Source organism: Bos grunniens, chromosome 10, assembly GCF_055505025.1.
Source record: "Bos grunniens cultivar Pamir isolate PY7600 chromosome 10, Bosgru_T2T1.0, whole genome shotgun sequence".
NCBI classification, from domain to species: Eukaryota; Metazoa; Chordata; class Mammalia; order Artiodactyla; family Bovidae; genus Bos; species Bos grunniens.
In genome coordinates, this window is record NC_141174.1 from 65318550 (window position 1) to 65345166 (window position 26617).

Genomic DNA, 26617 nt, shown 5'->3' on the forward strand with positions numbered 1-26617 from the left:
AAACAACTCATCTGACTCCGGCCAAATGGATTTCTTAAGTGTCATTGGACTAGAGGTGGGGTCTAAGTGAAATCTCTCGTGACAGCTCCAAATTCATTTCACTTTGATTTCAGAGCAATTTCCTTCATTTTATTAGAGCTTAATGGGCTTCATTAAATGATCTGAATTACTTTCTCAAAAAGGTTTTTTTCTTACCAGTTTATGTAGTTGACATTCTCTGCCTCCTTACACATTTTAATAAATGTGAAGATGTAGGTGTCCTTAAGAAAGGACATTCTTACTAAATATTGAAACTTATTCATATAGAATTGAAATGATGAAGGATGGTAGAATTTCATTTATCATAAACTTGACCTTAAGAAAAATTAAATAAGATACAAAATATTAGTAACATCTTCATGTTTGCTTATAGGAAAATATCAGTAATATTGATTGGCAGAATTTATGGGTACAATAAATGCATGTAAATTTGGAGTTTTTCAACTTAAAATAATTTTTCCCTGTGATCCTGTATCTGGATTCTGGCAGGAAATAGCTGGGACACTCAAAGGGACTTGGAGAAAATTTAATGAATTTTCTGAAAATTTAATGAAAGGACCTTTTTACAGATGTGTGGGTAGAGTTTGAGAGAGCCAACGGAAACAGAAATAGAGGGAGCTATTCAATTTTCTGAGTCCTGAAAGAGAAGGAAGAGGGCAGTTAGCAGAACCTAGAAAGAGTCATATCTATAGGAGAGGGGGCCCTATAAAAGAAGCAGTGGCCAGGAGTGTTAGAATGTACCACCAAAGCTGCAGTCCCTCAGGAGGAAGCCAGGAGAAGAAACATCCAGATCTTTCTCTCCTCCAGTTCTCTGATCCTCTGTTGGTGCTGCCCATTGGGCAAACACAACCAGAAATCAGAAGACAAGGGAGCCTGGGCAGTGCAGGCACTAGAAATCACTCTTCAGAGCACAGAGCAGGCTGAAGAAAAGGCAGAGATGAGCTTAGAGGAAGGCTGCTCTGCACAGTTTCCGAGCAGGGGAGCATGACTACCATGCATTTGTATTCAGAATTATTTACCTGAAGCATGAGTTGGGCAAATGCAGTTGGGATCTGTGTTCCTCTTAGAAAAATTAGAATTTGAGCTGTCAGATCTCAACTCATGGATCATTTATAATTCCACATGATTGCATTTAACTTTTGTTCTCCTCTATCTCCAGATTACAATTCCAAGACCTTCCGTGGCATCTACACAGTCAACTTCAGGAAGTTTTCATTATGGTCAGCAGCCAGAAAAGAAAGACCTTCATACCATTGAGCCCACTGTGGAACTTTACTCTCCAAGGGAGAACTTCTCTGGCTTGGTCGTGATAGAGGGCGAACCTCCTAGTGGAGGAAGCAGAACAGACTTGGGGCTTCAGATAGATCATATTGGTCATGACATGTTACCCAATATTAGAGAGTATGACAGATCCCAAGACGTGGGACCAAAAGACCTTCCTGACCATAACAGACTGGCTATGAGAGAATTTGAGGGCCTCCCTAGGGGATTGGAAGAGCAAAGCATTGCTTTAGGGTCAGATAATGAAGATGAGAAATTAAGTAAAGGGCAGCATTATATTGAGATCTCCCCTCTCCCAGGAGACTTGGTAACAATGGAAAGGGATCACTCAGCTACTACTGAACCTCTTGATGTGACAAAGATGCAGACTTTTAGTGTGGTGCCAAATCAAGACAAAAATCATGAGATAATGAAGCTTCTGGCAGTTGGATCTTCAGAAGTATCTCCACGAGTTATTGACCCATATGTTGAAGAGCAGATAGGCCAGGTGGCAGCAATGCAAAAAAGTAAGATATCTGAGGATGACATCAAGGGTGAAGACTTGCCCAATCATTCTGGAGACCTCTCTACTTTTTTGCACCAAGAGGGTAAGAGAGAGAAAATTGCCCCTAGAAAAGGAGAGCTATTTAATCCTGTTTCAGAGAGTGAACACTGTCCCCCATCCCGGAAGGATGTGGTTAGGTCATCCTTTGTAACTAGACACAGCCGAATCCCTGTTCTAGCACAAGAGATAGACTCAACTTTTGACTCATCCTCTCCAGTCTCTGCAAAAGAAAAGCTCCTCCAAAAGAAAGCTTGCCAGCCAGACCTCGTCAAGCTCCTGGTGGAGAAAAGGCAACTCAGGTCTCTCCTTGGGGACCTCTCAAGTGCCTCTGATAAACTGCTAGAGGAGAGATTAGCCAGTGTTCCTGCTCCCTTTTCCGAGGAGGAAGTCTTCACCCCCTTTTCCAGACTGGCTGCAGACTCACACCTGAGCAGGTCAGCCGAAGACAACTTTCTGGCACCCATCATCTCCCAGTCCAGAAAGAGCAAAATTCCAAGACCAGTTTCATGGGTCAACACAGATCAAGTCAATAGCTCAACTCCATCTCAGTTCTTGCCTCGGCCACCACCCGGAAAACCACCCATGAGGCCTGGAGTAGAAGCCAGGTAATGCTGTGTCCTCTCCTTTGTTAAGTGTGCAGCATGATTTCTGTGTCTGCTTGATTATGTCAAAGGTTTCATTTCTTCATTGCCTGCTTCTGATCACCTACTTCCTTCCCTGTCTTTCCCAAGCCATACAGCACAGTGTAGTTGAAGTGTTCAGTTTGATTTCAGTTAATTCTTAGCTCTTCCACTTTCTAGTAGTACGAACCCAAATTTCCTTATCTGAAAGATGGGTAAAACATTTGCTTGATTGTTTTGGGAGGAGGAAATCTGGTAGCATATGTCAAGAACTTTTATTAGCATGTGACAAAGGTTCTCTTCCCCAGTCCATTTTAACAAGATAGTTGGTAATTTTCTAGTTTTGTCTAATCGGAATCCCGTTACAACAGATGTCATTATGATGTCAAGTTCTAGGGAAGAATACTTGTCTATAATTTGATGAATGGATCCTGGTAACAGTTATATTTACCTGATGATAATGAATTAAATAAAATCCTATAGGGAGTTTCCCTACATCTGATGATATATACAACCATACATAATAAAGATATTGCCTTAATATTTACTGTATGGTATGCTTGTTTATTGAAATATTCTTATTTGTAGTTGACCAGGGAGTGATTTTATTTTGAAGAGGGGAAAATAATTGGGAAGTAATAAACCAATTAAGAGTACTTTCCTTGGAGCCATTACTCACTTTTCACAAAGTAGAATGGTCTAAACCCTTGGAGAAGAAAGTGAAAGGATAGTCTTTTAACAAAAGCAAAGTGAACATCAAAATAAATTTACATGAAAATTATAGCCTGTTTTAGATAACACAATAGGCCTCCATCTGTTACAAAGATTTCTGAAGTATATCAAAGTGAGGTTCTATCTGTATCATTACTCAGCAGAAGTTGTTATCCTTTCCTAAAGTAAGTTCAGTTTTGACTTGCCTTAGGGTTTCTTTCGGGTTCGAAGGTAAACATTGGACTTGAAATGACCATGGAACTAAACTTGAACAGGAAAAACGGTGATGAATAAACAGCAGTCATTTAGCTGAGACATTTTAAAAAGATGATTCCATGAACAGTATTCACACATCCCCCGCTTCTCTTTTGCTCGGTGTCTATGCTTAATAGAGATAGTATATCTATGGCTTAAGCTGCTTTGGACTGCAGCTCAAGACCAAATCTTAATTATCATCTACTATTTAGAACTTTGCATCTCCCTTAGAAGTAAGAACTTCGTAACTTGATAACAAAGCCAAACATGTGGCATTGTGTCAGATACTACACAGCTGACCAGCCTGAAACTCAGGGAATTCAGTGGGAACTCAGCTTTCCCACACAGGTCCTGGCACAGAGGCATTGTCTTACTCCATTCTTCTAGTTTTACTATAAGATCCATGAAGTTAGGCTTAACCAGAATGAATTCCCGTCATTTGTCAGTATAGGTAGATGATGGGGAAGAAAGAGGAGAGAAAATTTAGAGGGGAAAAAAAAAAAAAACAGTAACTTGTTCTGACCCACGATGGTGATGTGGCTATACATGTCCCCTGCATCCTGAGGTGCCAGTACAAGTTGGAAGTTTTTCTTCTGGTTCCTTCTGTAAGGAGTGGCATGTCAGCAGTTTGAGGTTTAAATTCTTATACTGAATGGATTTTAGATAGGCCAAGACAGAAAGACATTTAGGGCAGAGGAGACACTGCTATTCATATGAATATTTTCTATATTTGGAATTCTGGGCCCAAGCTTGGTTGCCAGTAAGAGAAGCAGTCAGTCCCCAAACCCAGCTCTCCTGAATCACAGGCTATTGTGAGGGGCAGAAACTGAGGCCCAGAGAAACCAGTGACTACTCTTTTCTTTTGGAAATTATTAAAGAAGTTGAAATATATTTTTATCTGCAGTTCCTGCTGCTGGTGAGTACAGTTGGTGTTGAAGGCATATTGTAGAGTTTAATGTTTGCATAAGTGCATGTAGAATCCCTGTCCTAGAAGCCTAAATAAAATAGTTTACTCTCTCTCATGTGCTAACATGCTAGAGACATTTCATGAAGTGAATCCTGAAATGGGAAGAGCTAACATGCTCTAAGAGGAAGGGGACCAACAGCATGTAGTGCTTCTGGATGGCCGACATCAGTTCAGTCCTTTACGGCGCTTGACTGCTCAGTAACCTTGTGAGATAGATGATATTCGCATTCAAAGCTGGGAGAGCTTAAGTAACTTGTCCAGGGTTATACAGCTGATACATGGAAGAGTAACTCTGCGTCCTCTGTTTCCTGATTTGGACTCACATCATACATATTACATATTGGAGAAGGAAATGGCAACCCACTCCAGTATTCTTGCCTGGAGAATCCCATGGACAAAGGAGCCTGGTGGGCTACCGTCCATGGGGTCACAAAGAGTCGGACACGACTGAGCGATTAACACACACACACATACATATTATGACTGGGGACATTGTGACTTTCTAGTCTCAACTGAAGTGAATTAAAATGAAACTAATTATTCTCTGTTCTTTTAAGGCTCCGCAGATATAAAGTCCTAGGGAGTAGCAATTCTGACTCAGACCTTTTCTCCCGCCTGGCCCAAATTCTTCAAAATGGATCTCAGAAGCCCCGGAGCACTACGCAGTGCAAGAGTCCAGGAACCCCTCACAATCCAAAAACACCACCCAAGAGTCCAGTTGTCCCTCGCAGGAGTCCCAGTGCCTCTCCTCGAAGCTCTTCCTTGCCTCGCACATCCAGTTCCTCACCATCTCGGGCTGGACGGCCCCACCATGACCAGAGGAGTTCATCCCCACATCTGGGGAGAAGCAAGTCACCTCCCAGCCACTCGGGATCTTCCTCCTCCAGGAGGTCCTGCCAACAGGAGCATTGCAAACCCAGCAAGAATGGCCTCAAAGGATCCGGCAGCTTCCACCACCACTCAGCCAGCACTAAAGCCCCCCCAGGGAAGAGTAAGTCAGCCAGTAAACTCAGCAGATAGGAGCTGGGCCGCAGCCCTCTGAAAGGTGTGCGATCTTCCTCCTAAATCTGATGCATGTGTGTCCCTGTACTGTCTATTTAAAAAAGAAAAAAATCAGTGTTGATCTCTCACAAAAGAAAGTAACATGATAAATTATTTATAAGAAGATACAAATATAAGAAATTACCTAAGGCAGGCAGCAAGCAGATCAGGAATCAGTGTCTTTGCATAGGAAGGGGCCATCCAGCAAAATTGAAGGGGGTGAAACTGGTTAAATGAGCTCTCAGTTTTTAGATGCCTTCCAAACAGAAATGTTGAAGGTAGGTGGTAGATTGGAATTTTAAGGGGTATGGCCTGCTTTTTTTTAAGGCTGTACTCAAAGATCATATAGTAAAAGTGAAACTTCTAGTATTTGCTTTCCAAACTTCCCAACCTTGGAGAGTCAAATTTTAAGTCCAGTATGAAGAGTATGTGAGAAGTGTGTGCTGGGGAGCCAGTGCTTGGATACATTGGGCTGGTGAGTTTATCTAATGTATTGAGAGTTCACACCCTTACTTTGCGTCATTCCTAGTACCCTCCTTGGATTTCACATTTTTTAAAGTTAGTGTTTGCACCTGATCCAGCCTCTCTTATTTTAACACATTCTAATATGCTTTTAGCAGCACATGCTAAGAATTTAAAATCCAATTATTTTTAACCTCCTAATATTTATCTTTGGAGCAACAGTTCTTAGTATATTTTTATTGTGAAAAATAACTGTTGAAACTTAGGTAAAGGAAGGAAAAGTCTAAATAGAACTACTTTGCAGGCTTTAGTGCTTTAGGGAGAGGGACAGAGTATAGAGTAATACTCTTTGAGATAGAAGAACCCTCTCCCCTCTGTTAGTTTCCTCCTTGTGGAAGGAAAACTGACCAGAGTAGCAGACCTTGCTTCCTTAAATATTCTAGGTACCAGCTCTTTCTACTGTTAACCTCCAAGACAATACAGGAAAGTACATCGCTGTGGAATGTGACTTTATGCTTTTAGAGCTTTAGAAAGAAACATAGGAAGAAATTAGGTACGATGAGGCTTAAAATTATCAAACTTTGTATTTTATATGTTTAGCCAATAAGGAATGAGTACCTGAGGAAATAAATTTAGGGTCAGTATTTATCTTTTAAGGTTTTATTACCTGCTTCTCCTGTGTTTTAGTTTGAATATTTGGGCTTCTTGACCTGATTTACACGTAATCTTAATTTATAAAGCCGTAAGGAGGATCATATTTGTTCTGATCTCACTCTTTGCTAAGAGGAATCAATCAAAGTTAAATTAGACTAGATTTTTTAAATGAGCTCTTTTATACTTGGTAGTTTTTGTGTTGTAAAGACCTCATTAAGGTCAGGTAAATTGGTCTGCTTGCTGTTGAAATCTGCCTTCTAGCAAACATCTGTGCTTTTGCTTTGACCTTGTGTTTGCTGCCAAACCTAATATGGTTGAATTGGAAAACAGAAAAAGAAAGATATTTCCTCACCAGGTGAACATACTCTAATGCTGCATCAAAGCTGCCCTGAAGCTGCACTGACTGAACTTTTCTTGTTCTCTTTATCTGTGTCGAGCTTTTTGAAAAAAACAAACAAAAAACTCAAAACACTATTGAGGCATATATGGTCTCCCATAAGAAATGTAGCATAATGTGGCATCTTAATTTCTCTCCAGTTTCAAGACTACAGAGGAATGCAGTAGATAAGACATATTTGCTGTTTAACTAAAGCAACTGTAATATCGGAAGACCAATCCTTCTGTATTATATTGTATAATAGTTGCTAAAACACTACTTGCATGTCTTCATGGTAAATTATATAAATATTTATAAATATATAGAGAAACATATGCTTATATAAACTCATTCTTTCTCATTCTCCATTTGTAATTTCAAGATCACAGATGGTGAGATTACTTTTTATTGTGTGCCTCGTGTACACTTGGGCCTTGCCTATCTTCATTTCTGAAAATCTGTTCTTGGCATGTGACACTTCAGATCCTTTTTGCCTTCCTTGTATATAGTGCAAAGGTTGGCAGTCTTTAACAGGCCAAAATAGGTTATTTAATTTTCATTTTTAAAAAATTTTAATAGGGGAAAAAGTACTAGAACAGCTTGTAATACTGATTCAGAGGTTTGTCATGTTAATCACATAATTCTCTCCTATGGTTAGAGTGGATAACCTGGGTTGATAATCATGGGTCTACTATAAATAGATTTTTTTTTTAATCTCTTAAAAAATTACCATTCTGCTTTCCTCTTTTCATCTCACTTTGTCAGGGGCAGGGTGGAGGTAAGAAGTAATCTGTAATTAAGAAATTATCTTGTTTTTCCTGTTCTATTAGCAAAATTGTGCTAAAAGTAGCCAGCTTTAAATCCTGACCCCTCTAATCAGAAATGTGCTTGTGGTAACTATTTGAAAAACTGATGAGGCTGCAAACAGTATGAAGTATGCTATTTCACTTCTTACGGGCACGTCTCTGCTAGTTAAACCTGATAGTGATGACAACATGGCAGCTGAATGTTTTCTCTCTCTCTTGAGTCCTTCCGTTTTTCTCCCAACTTTTCCACTGTGTTGCCCCTTTTTCTAAATGGCACTGACAAACTCAAGATCCAGAGAGAGAAAACTTTGCTGTGTAAGAATGTTTTATTTTGCACATAGAGAAAAAGAGTTAACCAAAGATATTTCTGCTTGGATACTTTCAAAAAAGATTAATTATATCTCATGTATCAATATATCCACTTAAAAGGACTGTCTTGTATAGAGATTTACTCTGCTTTTTTTTAAAAAAAAAAAAAAAAAACCTCTATGGTTTTAGATGTCTTGGGCCAAAAAGAGAAGTTGGCAGCCCTGAGCAAAGCACTTTTGGCACAAGGGTTTTTGTTTTTATTTCTGTATGATACAGAAAATGAATTGGGTTTTGTTGTTATTGTTCTTTTTAAATTTATTATTTTTTTTAGTGGTGGCATATTTCACACTTCAGTGACATAGGTCATCCAAGTAATTCTGAACCAGTTTGGTTATTCTAAAATGAGGGACTTGGCTATCCTTTAAAGTCAAGCCAAACTATATTAAGAGTAGTATGGGGAAGAAGTTAAAATTACCTTTTGAAAACCAAGTGCCTCCTAGATTCTCCTATCACAACAAAATGGTTAGTTACCTTGTCACACTTGCCCTTACCCTCCCTTGTCCAGTCTCTGGAATTACTTGGGTGGAGCAGAAGATGAAATTAGCCATAGCTCAGTCTCTTTAGGTAGCTTACTCCTAAATTATGCTGCCAAATCTCCAGGGTGTATAGATTGTTTGAAATATTAAAATTCCACACAGCAGTCTTTTGCACAGCTTAAAGGCATTTAACTCTAACGTATAGTGAACAAAGAATGAAAATTGGGTCATAGCAAATTTAACTGTAAAGCACAGATTATAAACACGCTTGAATGGTGAGTCTTAAATAGACACTGTTACTCTCAGCTGTGGTGTGCAAGCCGGCCTTGCTGACAGCAGCATAGTTACATTCTGGTTTTTAAGTTGCATGTTGTGAAGTGAAACTTATTTTTTAAGTTGCCAAGTTAATCAAGTCCTAAATAACTAGCAAAATGGTAATTGAGACCCACTGTTGCCATTATCCACTCTGTATTTGCTTTTGAAACACTAAACAAATCTCAGCTGCTTACGAATCCAGTGGACTAGGGTGCAGTGTCTCTCTGTGTCACTCTTAGCCACTACAGGAACTTGAGGTTCTTCTGTAATCATCAGAGATTCCTTCCAGGCCACAGATTTTTATGTGAATGTTTCTATGGTTATATTTAATTGACAAAGGGAAATGTTGGTGCATGTTTTATAAACCCAGACACAGATAGTTAAAACCATAACTAGTTTTTATATATCCAATAGCTTTGAATTAAAAACAGATGCTTCTTCCCTCAAGAGCAGAGGATTCTTTGTTCTAGGAACTACATTCTTAATCTAACATTAGAATTGGTGATAGGAGAAAAAGGATCTAGAATTCAGAATTTAGTGGCTTAAGGGAAAAATGCATCTTACTTTGGCTACTTGAAAACACATTTATTTGTAGATAAGTCTAGATTTAGCCTTGAAGGTCAGAATTTTCACATTTTAAAACTTTTTCATTCCTGATATTAAAGCGTGACATATGTCAGGGAACTATTTCTTTTGTCATGTTTATGTGTTTTGGAATGAAGTTGTATGCATTCATTGTTTTAAAATCTGCCCATTTCTGTTTATATGTATTTACCACACATGTGTTGGGACTTTGCCTAAAGGAGAGAGATTTCAGCACCTGTATCACTGAGGAGATAGAATGGTTGATGACAACTGTGTTTAATTTTCTTGAGTTTGGTACTATAGACAGTTGTTTGCAGAACATCATCTGTGTTCTAACAAAGTATTCAGGATTAAGGCATGTAACCACTGTGGTAGTCCTCACATGTCAATATTTACCCAAGTTCAGGAATCACAGGTGCATATTTAGACCTTAACTTAGAGATGGGAACAAGAGGCAGTTCTAATCCACAGACATACAGAAAGAGTAGTTCATGGGAAACCCCAGGTGGTTGTTAGGACGTCCCACTTCATCCAGTGGGATGAACTCTGGTATAGAATTCAAGGATGTGGGAGTAGTGTGGAAACATATCATTGGATATTCTCCAGAGTTTAGCTGTCTCTCTGGAATCATGAGAAATTTAAGCCAGTTAGACTCAGGATACTGCAGAATCTCTTGCCAGCACTGGTAGGGAGAACTGCAGGCAATAAATGGGGAATTCATATAGTTCTTAGGTAACTCCAGCAAATGGGACAAGGATCCCCCTATTGATTTAAAGGGAAATTTGGATGCTACACACCTCAAATTCTTGAAATTATATTCTTGACCCATCAGTATATTTTCTAGTTCAGTTGTGGTTATCTGTTCCAAATTTTAAAACTAACATAAGCTTGATGTTTAATTACTTCCCTTAAGCAGATCCAAGAATCAGAGTATGTGACAAGATCAAAGTCACCTTGACCTGATCCACAATCTTAAAACACTAAAGAGCCAAGTAAAAACCTTTACTCAGTAATGATTTGATGATTATTTCCATAGATTTTGCTGGATTCTTGGTCTTAAGGAGACATGTAAAGGAGGTGAAGCCTTTTTCTTCATTGCCCTGTGAAACTTTAACAGGATCTGCCTCTTTAATTGAAGTGACAGTATGGATGCTCTGGGTCAGGGATTCTGGGTTCCTTGACTGAGAGAATGGGATTCCATGAGGCAGACCTTTGAGCCCATGTGACTATAGAACTTGCTGACATAATTTTACACACTAATGATAGGAAATTTTCTCTTTCTTTTCAGTAGTTTAATATTGTTTCATGTTGTGTACATAAGTGTTCACTCACCAAGTTAAAAACACTGGGTAAATCTAATTTTTATATAGACTACCCCTGCCATATATTCCTCCCCCCAACCCCTTAAAATATACAGTTCAAATCCTTAAAAATTCCTATATGGAACTTCAGCATCCCTGGGGTCTGTCTGGGTGTTCTTCTCATCCACAAGGGATAAACAAACCTACCAGAGTATATTTTAGGGATCAACACAGGGAAGGGAAAGCCCTTGGGATTTTTTTCTTCTTAAACTATTCATCAGTTAGATAAATTAGTTCACTAATTCAGAAATACAAATAGAGGAAGCTAAAGGAAATACAACGTGTACCACTGGGGCTCTGAAATTGGATTGTGTGAACTTGTGAACTGAGTAACGAAAAAAACAGATGACCCAGGCTCACGCTTCCTCACTGCTCATGCACCGTTCCTGGTTCCCCTCCTGACTCCTTTCCTAAAATAACCAAGTGCTGATGTCATTGGGTCATTTACTTACAAGTTTACAGCTTTTAGGAAAAAAGAGAGAGTTGAGAAGCACCTAATTTTGAATTAGATGTAAATCTTGAAAGTTTCTAACTATTGGCATCTTTTAAATCAGATGGAACCACAAACCAGAAGAATTCACTCATCGAGTAAGACAAGTTAGAGTAATTTAACAGTTCCATAGTTTTCTCCCTTTTTTCTCTTCATGAAATCACTGATGAGAAACTGCTCTTTGAAATACCTCCAAAGGTATTGTATTGTATCCCTTTCCCCTCCAAGCAGCCCTCTTTATGCATTTTTGCTCAGGCAACCAAGGACATAGAGTATTGGCAGAAACATGAGTGCTTTTGTATAGGCCATCTGTACATAAAAGTGTAATTATTTATTTAATTTTCCCATTTGTATCATATTAAAGCTTTGTACAGTGTTTTAAGTTCTGTTTTAAAATTATTTTGTATTTTATTTTTATAATCTAGTAATAAAATATTCATTCCGCATGCAAACTCTAGTTCTATTTGTGTGATGGTTTGGATTTCAGAGGTGAGAAATATTTTTCTAATTTAAAGGTTATTGAATGCACCGGAGGTCACAGGATCAACAGGGAGCAGAAAGTGTTCTATAAATGCAGTACCACATCCAGAAGTGACCTAGAAAAAGAAGCGCTGGAATAGAAACTAGGTATTCAATTTCCCCTGCAGACAACAACCAGGGTTCAGAGATGTGAGGAGAGGGTTCCCCATGTAATAAAACTGAAAGTGTTAAAAGCTCTGTTTCAACCCATCATTGTATCGCTGTTGGGAGGTATTTTTCCCTTCTCTGCAGGAAACGTCCCTGTATCACTGGAGTGATTTCTGCTTTCCAGCATCCCCTCTTTTTCCTTGTCCTTTGAACCAAGGGACCTCTCAGGAGGCTTTCATGCGGGCACTGCTTCACCCTTCCTGATTTGGTTTGGCCTGAAATGTTAGTGCCATTTGTTTTTCTCAGCCCGGTTTCCCTTTCTTGAGTTCTCAGTGAGCAGCAACATCCAAAGAGGTGATTCTCGTATTTTTTGAAATAAAAAAAATTAAGAAATAACAAGCTACCAGAAACTAATCATATGTATGCCTATTAACTTAATAACTGCAAAGTAGCTGAACTATTAACCTTGTGTAACGTATAAGGGATAATAAAGACGGCGATTCTGTGTGCAGGGTGGCGGCACTTTGAAGGGTTGTGGGCTGAGGATCCTAAAAAGCCCCTCCGTCTTAAAGTCTTAAATGATCGATCAGTTGGTGGGTGCTGGAAAACGAGTGGGCAGGGGATTGAAAACTCAGCTTTTGAGAAAGGCAAGGTCAAAATGAAGTTAAGCAAACTTTATCGTAATTTCTTTAGGGTAGTGACGATTGAATCTAGAAAACTTGAAAGAAAAGAATGCGCTTATCGTAGATGTAGGCATCTTCTCCGGAGAGTAGTTCACCTTTACGGTCCGGCCGCTCTCCCGGACCCTTGGTCTTCCCCGCCGCGTCCCCGAGTCCCGGCAGGTCACCCTCGGGCCAGGGCAGCCGGGGCCCGGCTTCACCGACAGCAGCACGCTGCACTTGACAGGCCACTGGGCCTCTTGTCAGGAGCCAAGGCCCAAGTCTAGCCTCAGTGCGGGGAAGCCCCGCTGTCGGCGGCGGCGGCCCCGGTCCCGCCCCTGGCCCTGCCCGCTCCGCCCCGCGGCCCAACGGTCGCCCCGCGGCGCCGGGCCCGCCCTTCCCAGGGCGCCCGTGGCGCGCCGGCGCCTGCGCAGTCGCCTCAGAGCGCCCTGACCGGGATGGCGGCCGTTTTGGAGTCGCTGCTGCGAGAGGAGCTGTCGGTCGCAGCCGCTGTGCGGTGGATCGCGCGCAGCGCCCAGAGTTCGGAGGTAACAGCGCCGACACGCCCCCAGCCTGGCCTGAAGCTGCTTCCCGCGGGACATACCGCTCCTCCCGTCCCATTCCTCTAGAGTGCCTGGCTGTCAGCCGGGGCCGAGTGCGCTCCAACTAGGGGCCGCTGCCCCGGCCGCCCGCCAGCCTCAGCGCGCCCCGCGGCCCCGGCTGCCCGCGGCCCTACGCCGGCAGCTGACTGACTGTCGCCCCTCGCCACTTCTCCCTCAGGATGACCCCAGGGAGGCGGCGGCGCTGAGCTCACTTCGGCCACTGCGGAAGGAATTCGTGCCATTCCTGCTGAACTTCCTGAGGGAACAGAGCAGCCGCGTCCTCCCGCAGGGCCCCCCAACCCCCGCCAAGGCCCCGGGCTCCTCGACAGGCTTGCCAGGGAGATCCGGGGGGCCGCCGCGGGGCGGCCGCGGAGCGCGCAACCAGCTCTTCCCTCCGATCGAGGCTTCGAGCGCCACCACCGCTGACGCCCCTTCGGCCCGCCGTGGGGGCAGGAGGCGGGGCCCGGGGCCGGCCCGCGAGCGAGGCCGCGGCCCCGGGGGCCCGGAGGAGGGGGTCAGCGGGGAGTGCCTGCCCTGGGCCGGGGGCCGGAGGCCCAGGAGCTCTGGCAGCCCCAGCAGCCCCAGCCTCGCGCGCTCTGATCCGCCAAACCTCAGCAACCTGGAGGAGTTCCCTCCCGTGGGCTCCGTTCCCCTCGGCTCTGCAGGGTGAGAATGAGCCCTCTAAAATATGGCTGTACTAGGGGAGTTAAAAAATTAAGGCTGGGTGCTCTGTAGTAGAGCGTGGTAATGACAAGAAAGTAGGGGGTGAAATATCTACGGGGTGAGGGGCATTTTGCAAGGGTTGCTAGATGTTATGGTGGAGGGGGAGATGCTTGAAGATGGGAATTAGGAAAACCTATGGCTGCTCTTCAACAGGACCAAGCCTTCCCGCAGGATCAACCCAACTCCAGTGAGCGAAGAGCGATCATTGTCCAAGCCCAAGACTTGCTTCACCTCACCCCCAATCAGCTGTGTTCCCAGTTCCCAACCCTCAGTCCTAGACACTAGCCCTTGGGGCCATGGGCTTCCCTCAGGGTGCAGAAGTCTGCAAGAGGAGCGGGAGATGCTCAGGAAGGAGCGGTATGGCTTTGTTGCTCCCGGGGATGTCAGCTTCCTTTGGGGGGGATTTGCAGGGCTTCTCCCTGTGATTAATTTGTCTCCTGGGAACCCTGGGTCTGTTTCTTGGGCTGTGGACATGTCTCTAAGGAACCTGAGTGTGGCTGCGGAGGAGAAGCCATGCTGACTGCTCATGACATTTCTCTTTCTCTGGTAGCTCTAAGCAGCTGCAGCAGTCACCTACTCCTGCCTGTCCCACCCTAGAATCAGGATCTCCTCACCCCAGCCGGACAGGACACCTCACAGCTGAACCCGCTGACCCTGCCAGAGTATCTTCCCACCACCGTCTGGAGCTGGTTGCCCTTGTCTACTCTTCATGCATTGCAGGTGAGTGAGAACAGAGCCCTGGAATGAAGACACTTGTAGAACTACAGGGTAAAAGAATTGATAAGATGTGTAGAACTGAGCCTTTGTTTTGACTGGCGTTCAATACCCTGGAGTTTCCTTTTTAACCAGAGAACCTGGTACCAAACCTCTTCTTGGAGCTTTTCTTCGTCCTTCAGCTCCTTACTGCCCGGAGGATGGTGGCTGCCAAAGACAGTGACCTTGAAACAACTCCAGGAGCTGTAGGTTGGTGAACAAGCCTCTTTTTGAGAAATGATGTCTGGAAATGAAATTGTTTTTAACAAATAGCTTGGTACTGTCCTTCTAGATTCCCTGGAAAGCCCTCTGTTCCAGAGTGTCCATGATTGTGTCTTCTTTGCAGTGAAGGTTTTGGAACGTCAATTTCAGTAAGTTTCCCCAGCTGAGGCATTTGAACCTTATTCGCATTATTCACTTGATTCTCTGGCTACTTCGGAAGCATGCTTGTGCTTGACACAGGTGTAGTGACCTTAGACTTTTTCCTACGTGTAACCTTCAGTTTCGTGTCAAAGCTATGAATTAAGCCCTTGAAAGAATCAAACTGCCCCCAGTAGTCTTGGTAGCTGACCTTTGGGTTTATCTACTGTTTCTGCTTTGCTGTCGTTAGCTGCTCTGTGGGGTCTCGTTTCCCTTCCCTTTGCCTTTATCATCTTTAATCCTTGGCCCATGACTTTTCTTTATGTGCCTGCTCTGTGCTCCAGGTAGCACACTGTGGTGTGCAGATGCCAGCTGCCTACTTGCAGTCTGTCCCATTCTCAGTCGTGTGTGCTCTTATCCCTGTAGCATTCTTTCCCACTTGGACAAAGGGACATTGAAGCTGTTGGCTGAGAACGAGCGGTTACTGTGTTTCTCACCAGCTCTGCAAGGCTGCCTCCGAGCTGCCTATGAGGGCAGTGTTGCCAAGGTAGTGACTCCATCTTACACATCTTCTAGCCTGGATCTGACCCTTCCCAGTCTCGTAATTCAGGCGGCCCAGCTCACACCACTGTAGTGTCATGTGGCCTAAAATTCTGGACTAGAATATGGGGATGAAGTTTTCTGAGCATGAACTCTGCTTTCAGTCCCTAATGTCACTGTTTTAGGTCTCTCTGGCGATGCCACCTTCTGCTCAAGCTGTCTCCTTTCAGCCAGAAACTGACAATCGTGCTAACTTCTCCAGTGACCGAGCCTTTCATACTTTCAAAAAACAGAGGTGATGAGAAAAGGGGACTTTGGGGGAGGGGATGAAGCAGCATTTTCTCCGGGACAGGCAGCCTATGTTGTTTTCATAGAAACTAGTTTGGTCCTAACGGGTGTAGTTTAGCACCACCAGGCCCTGCATAGCAAACATCTTAAGGGCCACTTAGCCTCATTCTGTTTCATGCCCATGGACTCACACCTCTGACAGTAGCAGCTTTCACGCAGGTGCAATGACTTTGGTCACAGGGTTCTCAGATGAGAGTGCCAGATCAGCCTTAACTGCCCACAGAAGCATGTGAAGCCTGTGGTGTGCTGCTGTCGGGTCTGTGGGATTATCACATAGAGAACCTTGGAGAGGATAAGGAATGGAGCTGTGAATGGTCCTGTCCTCAGTTCTGAGCTAGAGAAGGCACTCCTAAGAATGAGTTAAGCCAACTGTGCTTCAGTTGATCAGACATCTTATGTGTCTGCCAGGGATGTGTTTTACGAGGTACTTCGAGAGTGGGAAGATCGCCATGAGGAGCCTGGCTGGGATTTTGAGAAGGGCTTGGGCAGCAGGATCAGGTATGTGCTCATACACTGGTCACTTTTTCTTGCTTCCAGCAGTGAGCAACTTAGTGGTTTTTGGGGTAACTGATTAGAGAAAGGCTTCTCTCCCCACCCCGAACTCCTTCTAGCACAAAGCTGTTTTCTGTCTTCCTTAATCTCTTAGTTATTGCCACCTCTGCCTCTACTCAAAAGGGATTTGTTTCTCCAACTCCTTCTACTCAGAAATCATTTATACTTGCTCTGTGATTGCAAATGATTGATAAAGTGGAACACTCTTATGCCAGGTTGCGTGAGCTTAGGCCCGTCACTGGCTTAGACCCTTTCCAACCTCTATTTTCTCCATCATCTAATCTGACAATACAGATAACTTTGCGTAGCTGGATAACTAGGATACAGAAAGAATGTCCTCTTGTCTGGTGATCTCCCATCCACGTTGGTCATGAAGCTCACTGGCAGTCAGTGTAGACTGAAGATGAGAAGGGTGGTCTTATTTCATATTTGGTTAAGTGTAAGGTTAAGGGCTTCCTGGTGGCTCAGATGGTAAAGAACCTGCCTGCAATGCAGGAGACCCAGATTCTGTCTCGGGGTCAGGAAGATCCCCTGGAGAAGGAAATGGCAACCCATTCCAGTATTCTTGCCTGGGAAATCCCAATGGACAGAGGAGCCTGGCAGGCTACAGCTCATGGGGTCGCAAAGAGTCGGACATGACTGAGCGACTGACAGTTTCAGTAAGTGTATCTCTAGCCTTGAGGGATCTTGGTGCTAAGGAAAGTATCCTTTACCTTTCCCCATATCCTTGTGCCAGCCAGCTCTGGCAGAAGGCTGCTCAGGCCCCTGGTAGAGGGCTGAAAGTCTCAAGGATTGGCTTGTTCTCTCAGATCTTTCTCCCCTTCTTCCTCCCATCACACTCCATCCCTGCCTCTTATTCCTCAGAGCCATGATGGGTCAACTCTCTGCAGCCTGCAGCCACAGCCATTTTGTTCGACTTTTCCAAAAACAACTTCTCCAGGTAACTGCTCCAGCAGGAGATCTGTCTCCAGTGGACAGTATGTATTATAGGTGCCAAGGAATGGCTGGCACTTTGGGACAGGCCAGGAGAACAGGCAGGTCCTTGGCTGAAGAGCGAACAAGAGTTCTGCTCTTTGGGTGGTGGTGGAAGCTTGCGAGCCAGAGCGCTCTCATGCCTTACACCTCCTGCCTCCGTGGGCCCCCTCACACACCCGGCTCTCCTGGCCCTCCTTCAGTCCCTCCCTGCTTTCTTGCCCTTGCTTTGTGGTGTGGCAGAAAGAGCGCAGGGTTAGGTCTGGTTTCAAATCCTAGCTCTTGTGACCCTATGCAGATGTTGAATCTTAAAATTTCAGTTTCTTCACCTGTAAAAATAAGAATATAATGCAGACCTCAAAAAATATATCTGTGGCACACAATATAGGGTGGGCATCCCGTATTGTTCACTGCTTCCTCATTTTCTTCAGCCCTTCTTTTCCAGAAAAACTCACTGGTTTATGGATTTCTCTCCTCCTCCCCCTGCCCCAGATGTGTCAGAGTCCTGGTGGTGCTGGGGGCACTGTCTTGGGTGAGGCTCCGGATGTGTTAAATATGCTTGGAGCTGACAAGCTGGGGCGGTTGCGGCGCCTACAGGAACGGCTTGTGGCCCCTCAGAGCAGTGGGGGCCCCTGCCCACCCCCTACCTTCCCAGGCTGTCAGGGCTTCTTCAGGGACTTCATCTTGAGTGCCAGCAGGTAAAGGTCCCCTGTCTTGCCGAGAGTGGGGGCAGAGGCCTGAAGAGGTTTGTGTTCCCAGAAGGGCAAGAGTTTGCTCTCCTTGGCCTGGAATGTCAGCGGGTGGGACTGGGGGATGCCCGGCCTCCTTCTAACCCACACTTCCTGCTTCCATTTCCCTTCTCACTCTCTCACCTACGAAGGTAAACTCCTTGTTCCTTGACCTCCTATGTCTGCCCTGCTGAGCCTTTCTGTCTGGAACACCACCTCTATTATCCTTCCTGCACCTCTTCCAGTACCTTTTTCCCCCCTTCCCTTCATAGCTTCCAGTTTAATCAGCATCTCATGGATAGTCTGAGTTTGAAGATCCGAGAACTCAACAGCCTCGCCCTTCCTCAGCCTGAGCCTAGTGATGAGGACGGGGAGTCAGACGTGGACTGGCAGGTTAGAAAGCAGAAGAAGGGAGGCTCTGCTCTAGAGGGGAAAGGGTATTTTCAAGAACTCTGTAACAGTTGTGGTTTTGTTCTAGAAGCCTAATGCTTAGGACCTCTTACTTCTTGATGGCCTGCAGGGTGAACGGAGGCAGTTTGCTGTGGTGCTGCTCAGCCTAAGGCTTCTGGCCAAATTCTTGGGCTTTGTTGCTTTCCTGCCATACCGGGGGCCTGAACCACCCCTGACCCGTGAACTCCAGGACTCCATTCTGTCCCTGAGGAGCCAGGTGAATGGGGGTGCTGGTAAGGAGGGAGCTGGGAGGAGCCGCACGGCAATGGTGTTAGAAGGCTTTCCCCAGCCCCTGACTGACCCTGGCCCTCCCAGGTGCCCCCAGTCCTGGATGTGCGAGCTCTGCTGCAGCAGGGGCTGCGGGCACGCCGAGCAGTGCTCACAGTGCCCTGGCTGGTGGAGTTCCTTTCTCTTGCTGACCACATTGTCCCCATGCTGGACTATTACCGCAGCGTCTTCACTCTCCTGCTGCACCTGCATCGGTGAGTCAAGAGAGGGCAAGGCTTGAGAAAAGGGTGCAGGGAGAATGTTGCTGAGGCTGCTGCTTTTTGAAGAGGGCCAAGCAGCTTGTGCTTCCTGTGTACTTCCATAGCTGTAGCTGACCCTCAGGGGAGAGGCCAGGCCTTGATCCACAAGGACAGACAGTGGGCAGTTATTTGCACTTTGGCCCTTTTCTATTCCTACTGTGGCTCAGCTAAGAGTGAGTACAGATCTGGGAGAGGTGATGAGACCTGGTTGCCTACACAACAGCAGTCCCTTTTAGGTCTCCTTTTGAGAATCACCTTCCCAGTGATAGCTTTTTTTTTTAAACTCCATTCCATTTCTTTCATTGCACAGATTCCACTCACACCCTCATTTACCTTTTAGGAGCTTGATCTTGTCAAAGGAAAGTGAAGGAGAGATGTGTTTCCTGAACAAGCTGTTGCTGCTTGCTGTCCTAGGCTGGCTTTTCCAGGTTGGTGGAATGAGGGTCCACGTTGGGGGCATGACTACTGTGGCTGGAAATGGGCAAAGGGGAAGTGTAGGACTCTGACAGAGAGCGGGGCCAGATGCTAAAGGCCCAGAGGAGGAAGGATGGGGTTGCCATAGAGGAAGGTGGCTTTGAACCTGGTTGTCTTAAACCCTGGGGCCATGAGGTCGGAGGTGTGATGAACCCCTAAAGTGCTGGCTGGCACTGCCCTAATCTCTTGCCAGATTCCCACAGTCCCAGAGGACCTATTCTTTCTGGAAGAGGGTCAGTTGGATGTCTTAGAGGTGGACACAGTAGCCTCAGAGCATGGCTTGGTAAGTGTTGGGGTCCAGCCAGAGCCATGGGGACCACAAGAGTAAAGGAGGTAGCCTGCCTGCCGGCAGGCCCAGCAACACAAGCCAGAATATAAGCTTAAGTCTCACGTAATTCTCTAACCTGACCGCCCCATTTCTGGGAGGAAGGGAAACTTGCCTTCCCCAGACTGACCTGTTCTCTCCCCCAGGACAGCATGCCTGTGGTGGACCAGCAGCTGCTCTACACTTGCTGCCCTTATATTGGTGAGCATACTCTTCCCCGAGGGTCCTTGGTCCTTGGCCTGCCCCTTCATGAGAACCCAAAAGGCACCCCATGGGCCCAGCGCCCTCGTACTTTGTTCTATGCTTAGGCGGGCCCTGATGCCTCGTTCTATTCCACAAATGCTAGTCTGGATGCTTGGGTGGGTGGGACAGTTCTGGAACTAAGCACTTGGGCTTCTCTGATGCAGGAGAGCTCCGCAAACTGCTCGCTTCATGGGTGTCGGGCAGCAGTGGACGGAGTGGGGGCTTCGTCAGGAAAATCACCCCCACCACCACCACGGGCCTGGGAGCCCAGCCTCCCCAGACCACACAGGGGCTGCAGGTAAGGGGCAGGGTGGAAGCAGGGGCCACCCCATGGGTAAGGGAAAGGGAGCCCTTCCCTGCACTGCTCCCTCCTTCCCACAGGCACAGCTGGCCCAAGCCTTTTTCCACAACCATCCGCCCTCCCTGCGCAGGACCGTGGAGTTTGTGGCAGAGAGAATTGGTTCTAACTGTGTCAAGCATATCAAGTGAGTCTGAGTTGAGGGGGTTGGGAATGAAGGTGTTGCAGGTCCCAGGCTCATTTCCTTATTTTCCCCCTTTAACACCTTGTTGCCAAACTGAGGAAAGTCAGCTGAGGGGTGGGGACAGCGGGTAATAGAGGACAAGGGCCCAGTGGGATGGGGGAGGCTGAAATGGCTAACATTCTTTCAAGTTATTCTGACCTGGTTTGCTTGAATTTGCAGCCCCTTTCCAATTCAGCCTTCCCAACTACCTCTTGCTGTTCCTGCTGCAGGGCCACGCTGGTGGCAGAGCTGGTGCGCCAGGCAGAATCGCTTCTTCAAGAGCAGCTGGTGACACAGGGACAGGAAGGGGGCGATGCAGCCCAGCTGTTGGAGATCTTGTGTTCCCAGCTGTGCCCTCATGGGGCCCAGGCGTTGACCCAGGGGCGGGAGTAAGATGCCAGTCTATTTGGATCCTCTCATCTCCACTCTTCTCTTAGCCTTTACTTTCCTGTCCTTTTTTTTTCTTATATTGTTTATTCCATGTCCTCTCCCACCCTGCTTTTGTCATTCTATTTTTGCCTGCTTTGTAGGCTCTTATCTTGGTTTTTAGAGGTTTAAGGACCCAAGTTTAGAGTTGAATTGGAAGGGCATGTGGTTGGCTGTCCAGTCTCCTGGCATCTGGGCTGGGCCCACAGAGCTGAGCACGCCCTCCCCTGTGGCAGAGCTCTCCCAGCTCAGTGGATTGGTGCCCTCAGGGACCCAGCTGATGTCTCCAGACATCACTGACCTCTGTCTCCTTTCAGGTTCTGCCAAAAGAAGAGCCCAGGTGCCGTGAGGGCACTGCTTCCTGAGGAGACCCCGGCAGCCGTACGTAGGAAGTAGTCCTGGGGGTGGTGAGCTGGGGTGGTGGGGGAGGAGTGCTGTGGGGCTGTGTGTGTCAACATGCACATGAGGCGGCAGGCGGGCCAGTCCTGGACTTGGGCATTCACCACTGTCCTAACTTGCCCCCGACTCAAAACTACTTCTGTGTCACAGGTTCTAAGCAGTGCAGAGAACATTGCTGTGAGCCTTGCAACAGAGAAAGCCTGTGCATGGTTGTCAGCCAACATCACAGGTAAGGTCCAGGGAAGGGGAGTGACTGACCAGGTTTTTCAAGTGGACTGGCAGGAAGTTGGAGGCCACTTGGGGGAAGACAGGACTCAGGCCCAGTTGGTAACAGGGAAGGGCAGGGGTTGGCATGGTGAGCCTATGCAGGGCTGCTTTGGTGACCCCTTCTCTGTCCTCCCTCTGACTTGCAGCACTGATCAGAAGGGAGGTGAAAGCGGCCGTGAGTCGCACGCTTCGCACCCAGGGTCCTGAGCCAGCTGCCCGGGGGGAGCGGAGGGGCTGCTCCCGTGCCTGTGAGCACCATGCTCCCCTCCCCTCCCACCTCATCTCCGAGATAAAAGTACACAGCTCCCTACTCCCTTCGGCTCCCCTCCTCCTGCTCCCTGCTCTTTTCCTAGTCGCCCTTCTTTCTTCCTCAGCTCCAGTATTTGTGTAGCAGCTTTCTGTGTTGTCCAGCTAGTTTCCATTTTGTTACTGAATAGAGTTAGGCAGGACCAAATTGAATAGTTTTAGTAATTGCTTTTCTGACTTTTATACTTGAATCACCCAAAAGGGTCAAAGGGAAGAGGGTAGATGTGAAAATGGTTGACTGAGTACATGGTACATAGATGATATCGGGAGTGGAGTAGGGAATGGCTATCTAGTGCAGTAGGAAAGTTCTAAGGAACAGTCATCCCAGTATTGGGACAGTATTTCAGAAGCACTCTCCTTTGGGGGAGATGATGCTTGTTTGGTTACAGGCAGTAAGAATAATCAGTGCTCTTCATTTGATAAAAAGAATTTATACTGTCTAGAACAGGAATCAGTGAACAATTCGTGGGCCAAATCCAACCTGCTGCTTGTTTTTGTAAATAAAATTTTATTGGCACATAGCCACATTCATTCATTCACAAATTGGGGCTGTTTTCATGCTCAGCTGCAGAATTGGAATGACTGGGACAGGGACCTAAGCTAGTAACTGGCCCAGAGTTGGGGTAGTAGTGTTGTAACAAAGATTTAAAACTAGGGACAAAAAAGGACTGACTGAAGTTCGAGAGTATATAAGACGGAGAAGGAAACTCTCAGCAGCCATTAGCTACAGTTTTCAATACACAGATGATTTCTGTCCTGAGGCCTCGACTCTCCTGAGAAAATGAACGGAGAATCATGAGGGACAGAAAATACCACGTGTACGTGGTAGGACATAAATGCTTTCAGAACTGGCTTGGTACGGCATCTCGAGCTCTGGCAGCACACTGTCCCTTGGCTTATCTATTCCATCTGTTCCCTCTGTTGTCCACTTGGTTGCTTCTCCCAGCTGTGCTGTCCTGCCCTGCCCTGCCCTGCCCAAGTCCCAAGTCTAAGGGCACCTTGGCCCATTACTTCACCCCAGAGCCCTGTTTTCCTTTTCTTTCTGCCTCTCTCCACTGGCTGATCCCCATCCCAAGCCACATTCTCTGTGGCCTCCTTGGCCCTGGCCTGGCCTGAAGCCTTATGTTGCGTCCACCCTTCCTCTCTCCAGGACGTGCTCTCCTTGGCTGTGGGGCCCCGGGACCCTGAGGAGGGCGTTGCCCCCGAGTATCTGGAGCAGCTTCTAGGCCACCTGGGCCAGATGCTGCGGTGCCGCCAGGTGAGACATGGCATGATGCTCTTCTTTCGTATCCTCGTCTGGTGACTGGTAATCAGAGCTGCACTGGCCCAGGGCTGCTGCTTGAATTATGGTGCTAATGTCCAGGGACTCCTGTTTTTCCCCCACAGTTCCTGTGCCCACCGGCTGAGCAGCATCTGGCAAAGTGCTCTGTGGAGTTAGCGTCCCTCCTTGGTATGGCTCCTTTTTATCACAGCCCTCTGTTGCCAGATCCCCCAGTTCTCTGGGTTGGGTACAAGCAAGATTAGAAAACAGCTTTCTTCTGCTCTTCTTCCTCCCAGGGACACATGACCCTGCCTCCACTTCTAAAGCTTGGCTTTTCTCTCTTCCCACAGTTGCAGATCAGATTCCCATCCTGGGGCCTCCGGCACAGCACCAGCTGGAGAGGGGGCAGGCTCGGAGGCTCCTGCTCATGCTGCTCTCCCTGTGGAAGGATGACTTTCAGGTGCCAGTTCCCCTACAGCTGCTACTAAGGCCAAGAAACGTGGCGCTTCTGGCAGACACTCGGCCGAAGGAGGTGAGCCAGAGAAGGTGGACGGGGGCTGGCCGGCAGGCTTAGAAGCCTCTGTAATCATCTTTTACACCCACTGCCCCAAATGTTATTAGCTGGTTTAGTCCCCTTTTCTGGGGCTGTGCTTATTTTCTCCTGTACACTCAGAGAGACTCCTCAGTCTCATCTCCCCTCCTCCCTCAGCAGCTCTGTCCTCTGTATCAGGCTCGCTGTGCAGTCCTCTTAGCCCCCTGAGCTCTTTCTCCATGTGTATTGCAGTGGGACCTGCTGCTCTTCTTGCTCCGGGAGCTGGTAGAGAAAGATCTGATGAAACGGATGGAGATAAAGGCTTGCCTGGACAGCCTCTATGAGGCCCAGTGGCCAGGGGTAAGAAGCCTTCATGTTCTATCTGGAGAGAATAGGTGTCATGTCCCTTTTATCCTGAAAGAGGGGCAGGTGATAGGGCCTGGCATCCTGAGGATCTTCCAAAGCTCAGTGAATATTGTCAGATGTCTTGAAGCCCACCCTGAAATGAAATGGCTGCTCTAGGGCACCTCCTTCACATTTAAGTAGCTGTTATATGAAGGACTGTGTCCGTGGAGGAAGGGAAGATGGCAGATAGATAGAAAGCATGGCATACCTCTGGCAAACCCCTCTGATGGTGGGGTTGTTTCTGGCCACACTGCTTGTCTTGCAGGGTCAGGGACTGAACCTAGGCCCTGGCAGTGAAACTGCGGAGTCCTAACCACTGGATTGCTAGGGAGTTCCCAACTGTGGGTGTTTATAATCAGGATAATCTGGATTTTAATCTTAGTCAGTTCCTAATGTGATTTAGGGCAAAGTAGTTTCTTCATCCATAAAATGGGAATAACTTAGACCTTATGGGGTTTTTCAAGATGAAATAATGTGCATATGAAGTACTCATTAGTGGTTCTGAGCCTCCCAATACAGGCTCGCCCTGTTCAACTTGAGCATCCTAGAGTACTAACAGGACAAGTCCATTTCCATGTACAAGGCAGTTGGGGAAAAAAAATACCTAGGTTGTCTACTCACTGCTTAGCTAGGGCTTCACATTTGGGACTGATTTTTAGTAAAAAGGGTGTTAGAATCATGTGTCTGCTTTTTCAGTCACCTTTCTGCTTATTCCAGGATTTCTCTGAAGAATTAGCAACATTGTTCAACCTGTTTTCAGCTGAGCCCCATGTGCCAGAAACCCAGCTAAGAGCTTGTGAACTGGTACAACCAAACCGGGGAACTGTGCTGGCCCAGAGCTAGGGCTGGAAAGTGTCCCTACTTTAGGCATCTCACCAGAGCGCTGGAACCCCAGCCTGACTGTGCCTCAGGAGGAGGCCCCAGAGCCACCCCAAGTGCCCACTGTGACCCGTTCTGCTTTGAAAGTAGCTCGGTCTGTCATCAGGCTTCCTGCTCACATATGAAGGAAGAGTGTGGCTGCCTGGCATCCCACGGATGGCTGACCATCCCAAGTCCGAGAGGAAGAAGGAGGGGGTCACTGGATTCAGGATTATGGTGGAAAAACCTAGAGATTCCAGTCCTGGAGAAGAAGAGTTGGCTTTATTACTTGGATACTAAGTGAAATGACCCATGGGGACTTGTTGACACAAGATTTGAGCCCCACTTGCTGCTACCCCAGTATCTCTTAAAGCTTTGTGGTTTGGAAAATCATGACAAAGGCAACTGACTTCTCCTTAACTTGTGAGTAAAGTTAACATGAATTTTGGGAGTCTACATTTTCTTACCACCAGGAGCTGGACTGCCATCTCCTTAAAAATGTACAACAGATGTGGGGCTCGCCCGACAGAAACCTGCCTTTTACCTTGCACCCTGCCTGCCTTCAGTCCCGTGCAGGTAGTAACTTTTGACTCTAGCTCCATCCAGGGGCCAAGCACGGGCAGAACACTAGAGCTTTTTTAAAATAAACTGTTTTCTTTACTGAGGGCTTCTTGTCATTTTCACCTTATTCGTCCCTATAGAAGGCTGCGAGGTCTCAGGTGGGCTTGGAGGTGGGTATTGACAGGGTAGAGCTGTCCTAGTGGCTTGGCCACTCAGCAGAGACTAAATGTTCCCGTATGTGAGACCTGCAAGCCAGAGAGCCTGGGGCCCTTATTAACTCACTGCCAGCAGCATTGACTTCTGTGCAGCTCCCTTTAAAGGTTTAGAATGTGTGAAATTTCTACTCACCAGCCCTTGGGATGCTTGTTTTTGTGGGGCGGCGGGAGTTGGGGATGTTTTGAGTTAACTCAGAACAGAAGCATTCTACATCTATAAATGGTGCACTGATTCTAAGAAAGCACTACTTTGATAATGTGCATTAAATTCATTCCCGTAAAATTCATGGTTTTTCTACTTTGGCAGTGTGTGCAGAGAGATTCAGTCTCTGCCAGGGAAAGGAGAAGGGAACTCAGTGAACCCTCTTGAAGTGACACAAAATCTGTCTGTGCATGTGTGTGTATTTCTTAGAGGAGAAGTTCTCAGCTGTCAAAGAGGTCTCCAACCCAAGGAAGCTACCTAGGTAAGAGGCTCTGGGCCTAAAGAGGTCTGCTGTGTGCCGTTACAGTAGGTCCTGTCAGCACAGAAGGGTAAAAATGGGATGTCTCCCATACCACATACCACTCCAGTCACACTGCTGCTGAGTCAGGCTGTGACCTGCCCTTCCCCTCAGCTCATCCAAGTCAATAA

The 26617-nt window shown here is 46.5% G+C and overlaps 2 protein-coding genes across 16 annotated transcripts in view; both read left to right on the forward strand.

The window, feature by feature from the left end:
- The window catches only part of TTBK2 (tau tubulin kinase 2), a 135753-nt gene extending 123949 nt beyond the window's left edge, over positions 1 to 11804 (forward strand). For all 10 annotated transcript variants that reach the window (XM_086321686.1, XM_086321681.1, XM_086321684.1 and 7 more), the window contains 2 exons: positions 1199 to 2469; positions 4975 to 11804. In XM_086321686.1, coding sequence (XP_086177812.1) covers positions 1199 to 2469; positions 4975 to 5437 — 1734 coding nt within the window. In that variant the 3' untranslated portion in view covers positions 5438 to 11804. The remainder of the gene's footprint in view (positions 1 to 1198; positions 2470 to 4974) is intronic.
- A 1230-nt stretch (positions 11805 to 13034) lies between these two features.
- Positions 13035 to 25874, forward strand: CDAN1 (codanin 1). 6 transcript variants are annotated; one of them, XR_015134872.1, is made up of 29 exons: positions 13035 to 13186; positions 13419 to 13906; positions 14117 to 14320; positions 14514 to 14683; positions 14813 to 14926; positions 15009 to 15087; positions 15503 to 15623; positions 15802 to 15911; positions 16373 to 16462; positions 17381 to 17456; positions 17981 to 18186; positions 18489 to 18609; positions 18737 to 18883; positions 18982 to 19148; positions 19259 to 19366; positions 19534 to 19621; positions 19861 to 19950; positions 20139 to 20193; positions 20400 to 20533; positions 20617 to 20720; positions 20987 to 21145; positions 21500 to 21563; positions 21732 to 21810; positions 21995 to 22096; positions 23305 to 23412; positions 23541 to 23604; positions 23766 to 23947; positions 24200 to 24307; positions 25070 to 25874. XR_015134872.1 is itself a non-coding variant. In XM_086321691.1 (28 exons), exons 1-28 carry the CDS (start codon positions 13097 to 13099, stop codon positions 25193 to 25195), a joined length of 3693 nt encoding a protein of 1230 aa, XP_086177817.1. In that variant the 5' UTR covers positions 13035 to 13096; the 3' UTR covers positions 25196 to 25874. The 6 variants fall into 6 exon arrangements, 3 of the variants coding, with proteins under 3 accessions (XP_086177817.1, XP_086177816.1, XP_086177818.1); XR_015134871.1 differs by lacking the exon at positions 19259 to 19366; XM_086321691.1 differs by lacking the exon at positions 19259 to 19366 and having other exon boundaries at positions 21995 to 22143.
- Positions 25875 to 26617: the final 743 nt, after the last annotated feature.

Bases quoted from the DNA above. Each gene is read 5' to 3' on its own strand.
- CDAN1 (XM_086321690.1), top strand. From the start codon at position 13,097: ATGGCGGCCGTTTTGGAGTCGCTGCTGCGAGAGGAGCTGTCGGTCGCA. The intron at 18,610-18,736 runs GTTAGAAAGCAG...GATGGCCTGCAG, and splicing joins AGTCAGACGTGGACTGGCAG to GGTGAACGGAGGCAGTTTGC. The intron at 20,534-20,616 runs GTAAGGGGCAGG...TCCTTCCCACAG, and splicing joins AGACCACACAGGGGCTGCAG to GCACAGCTGGCCCAAGCCTT.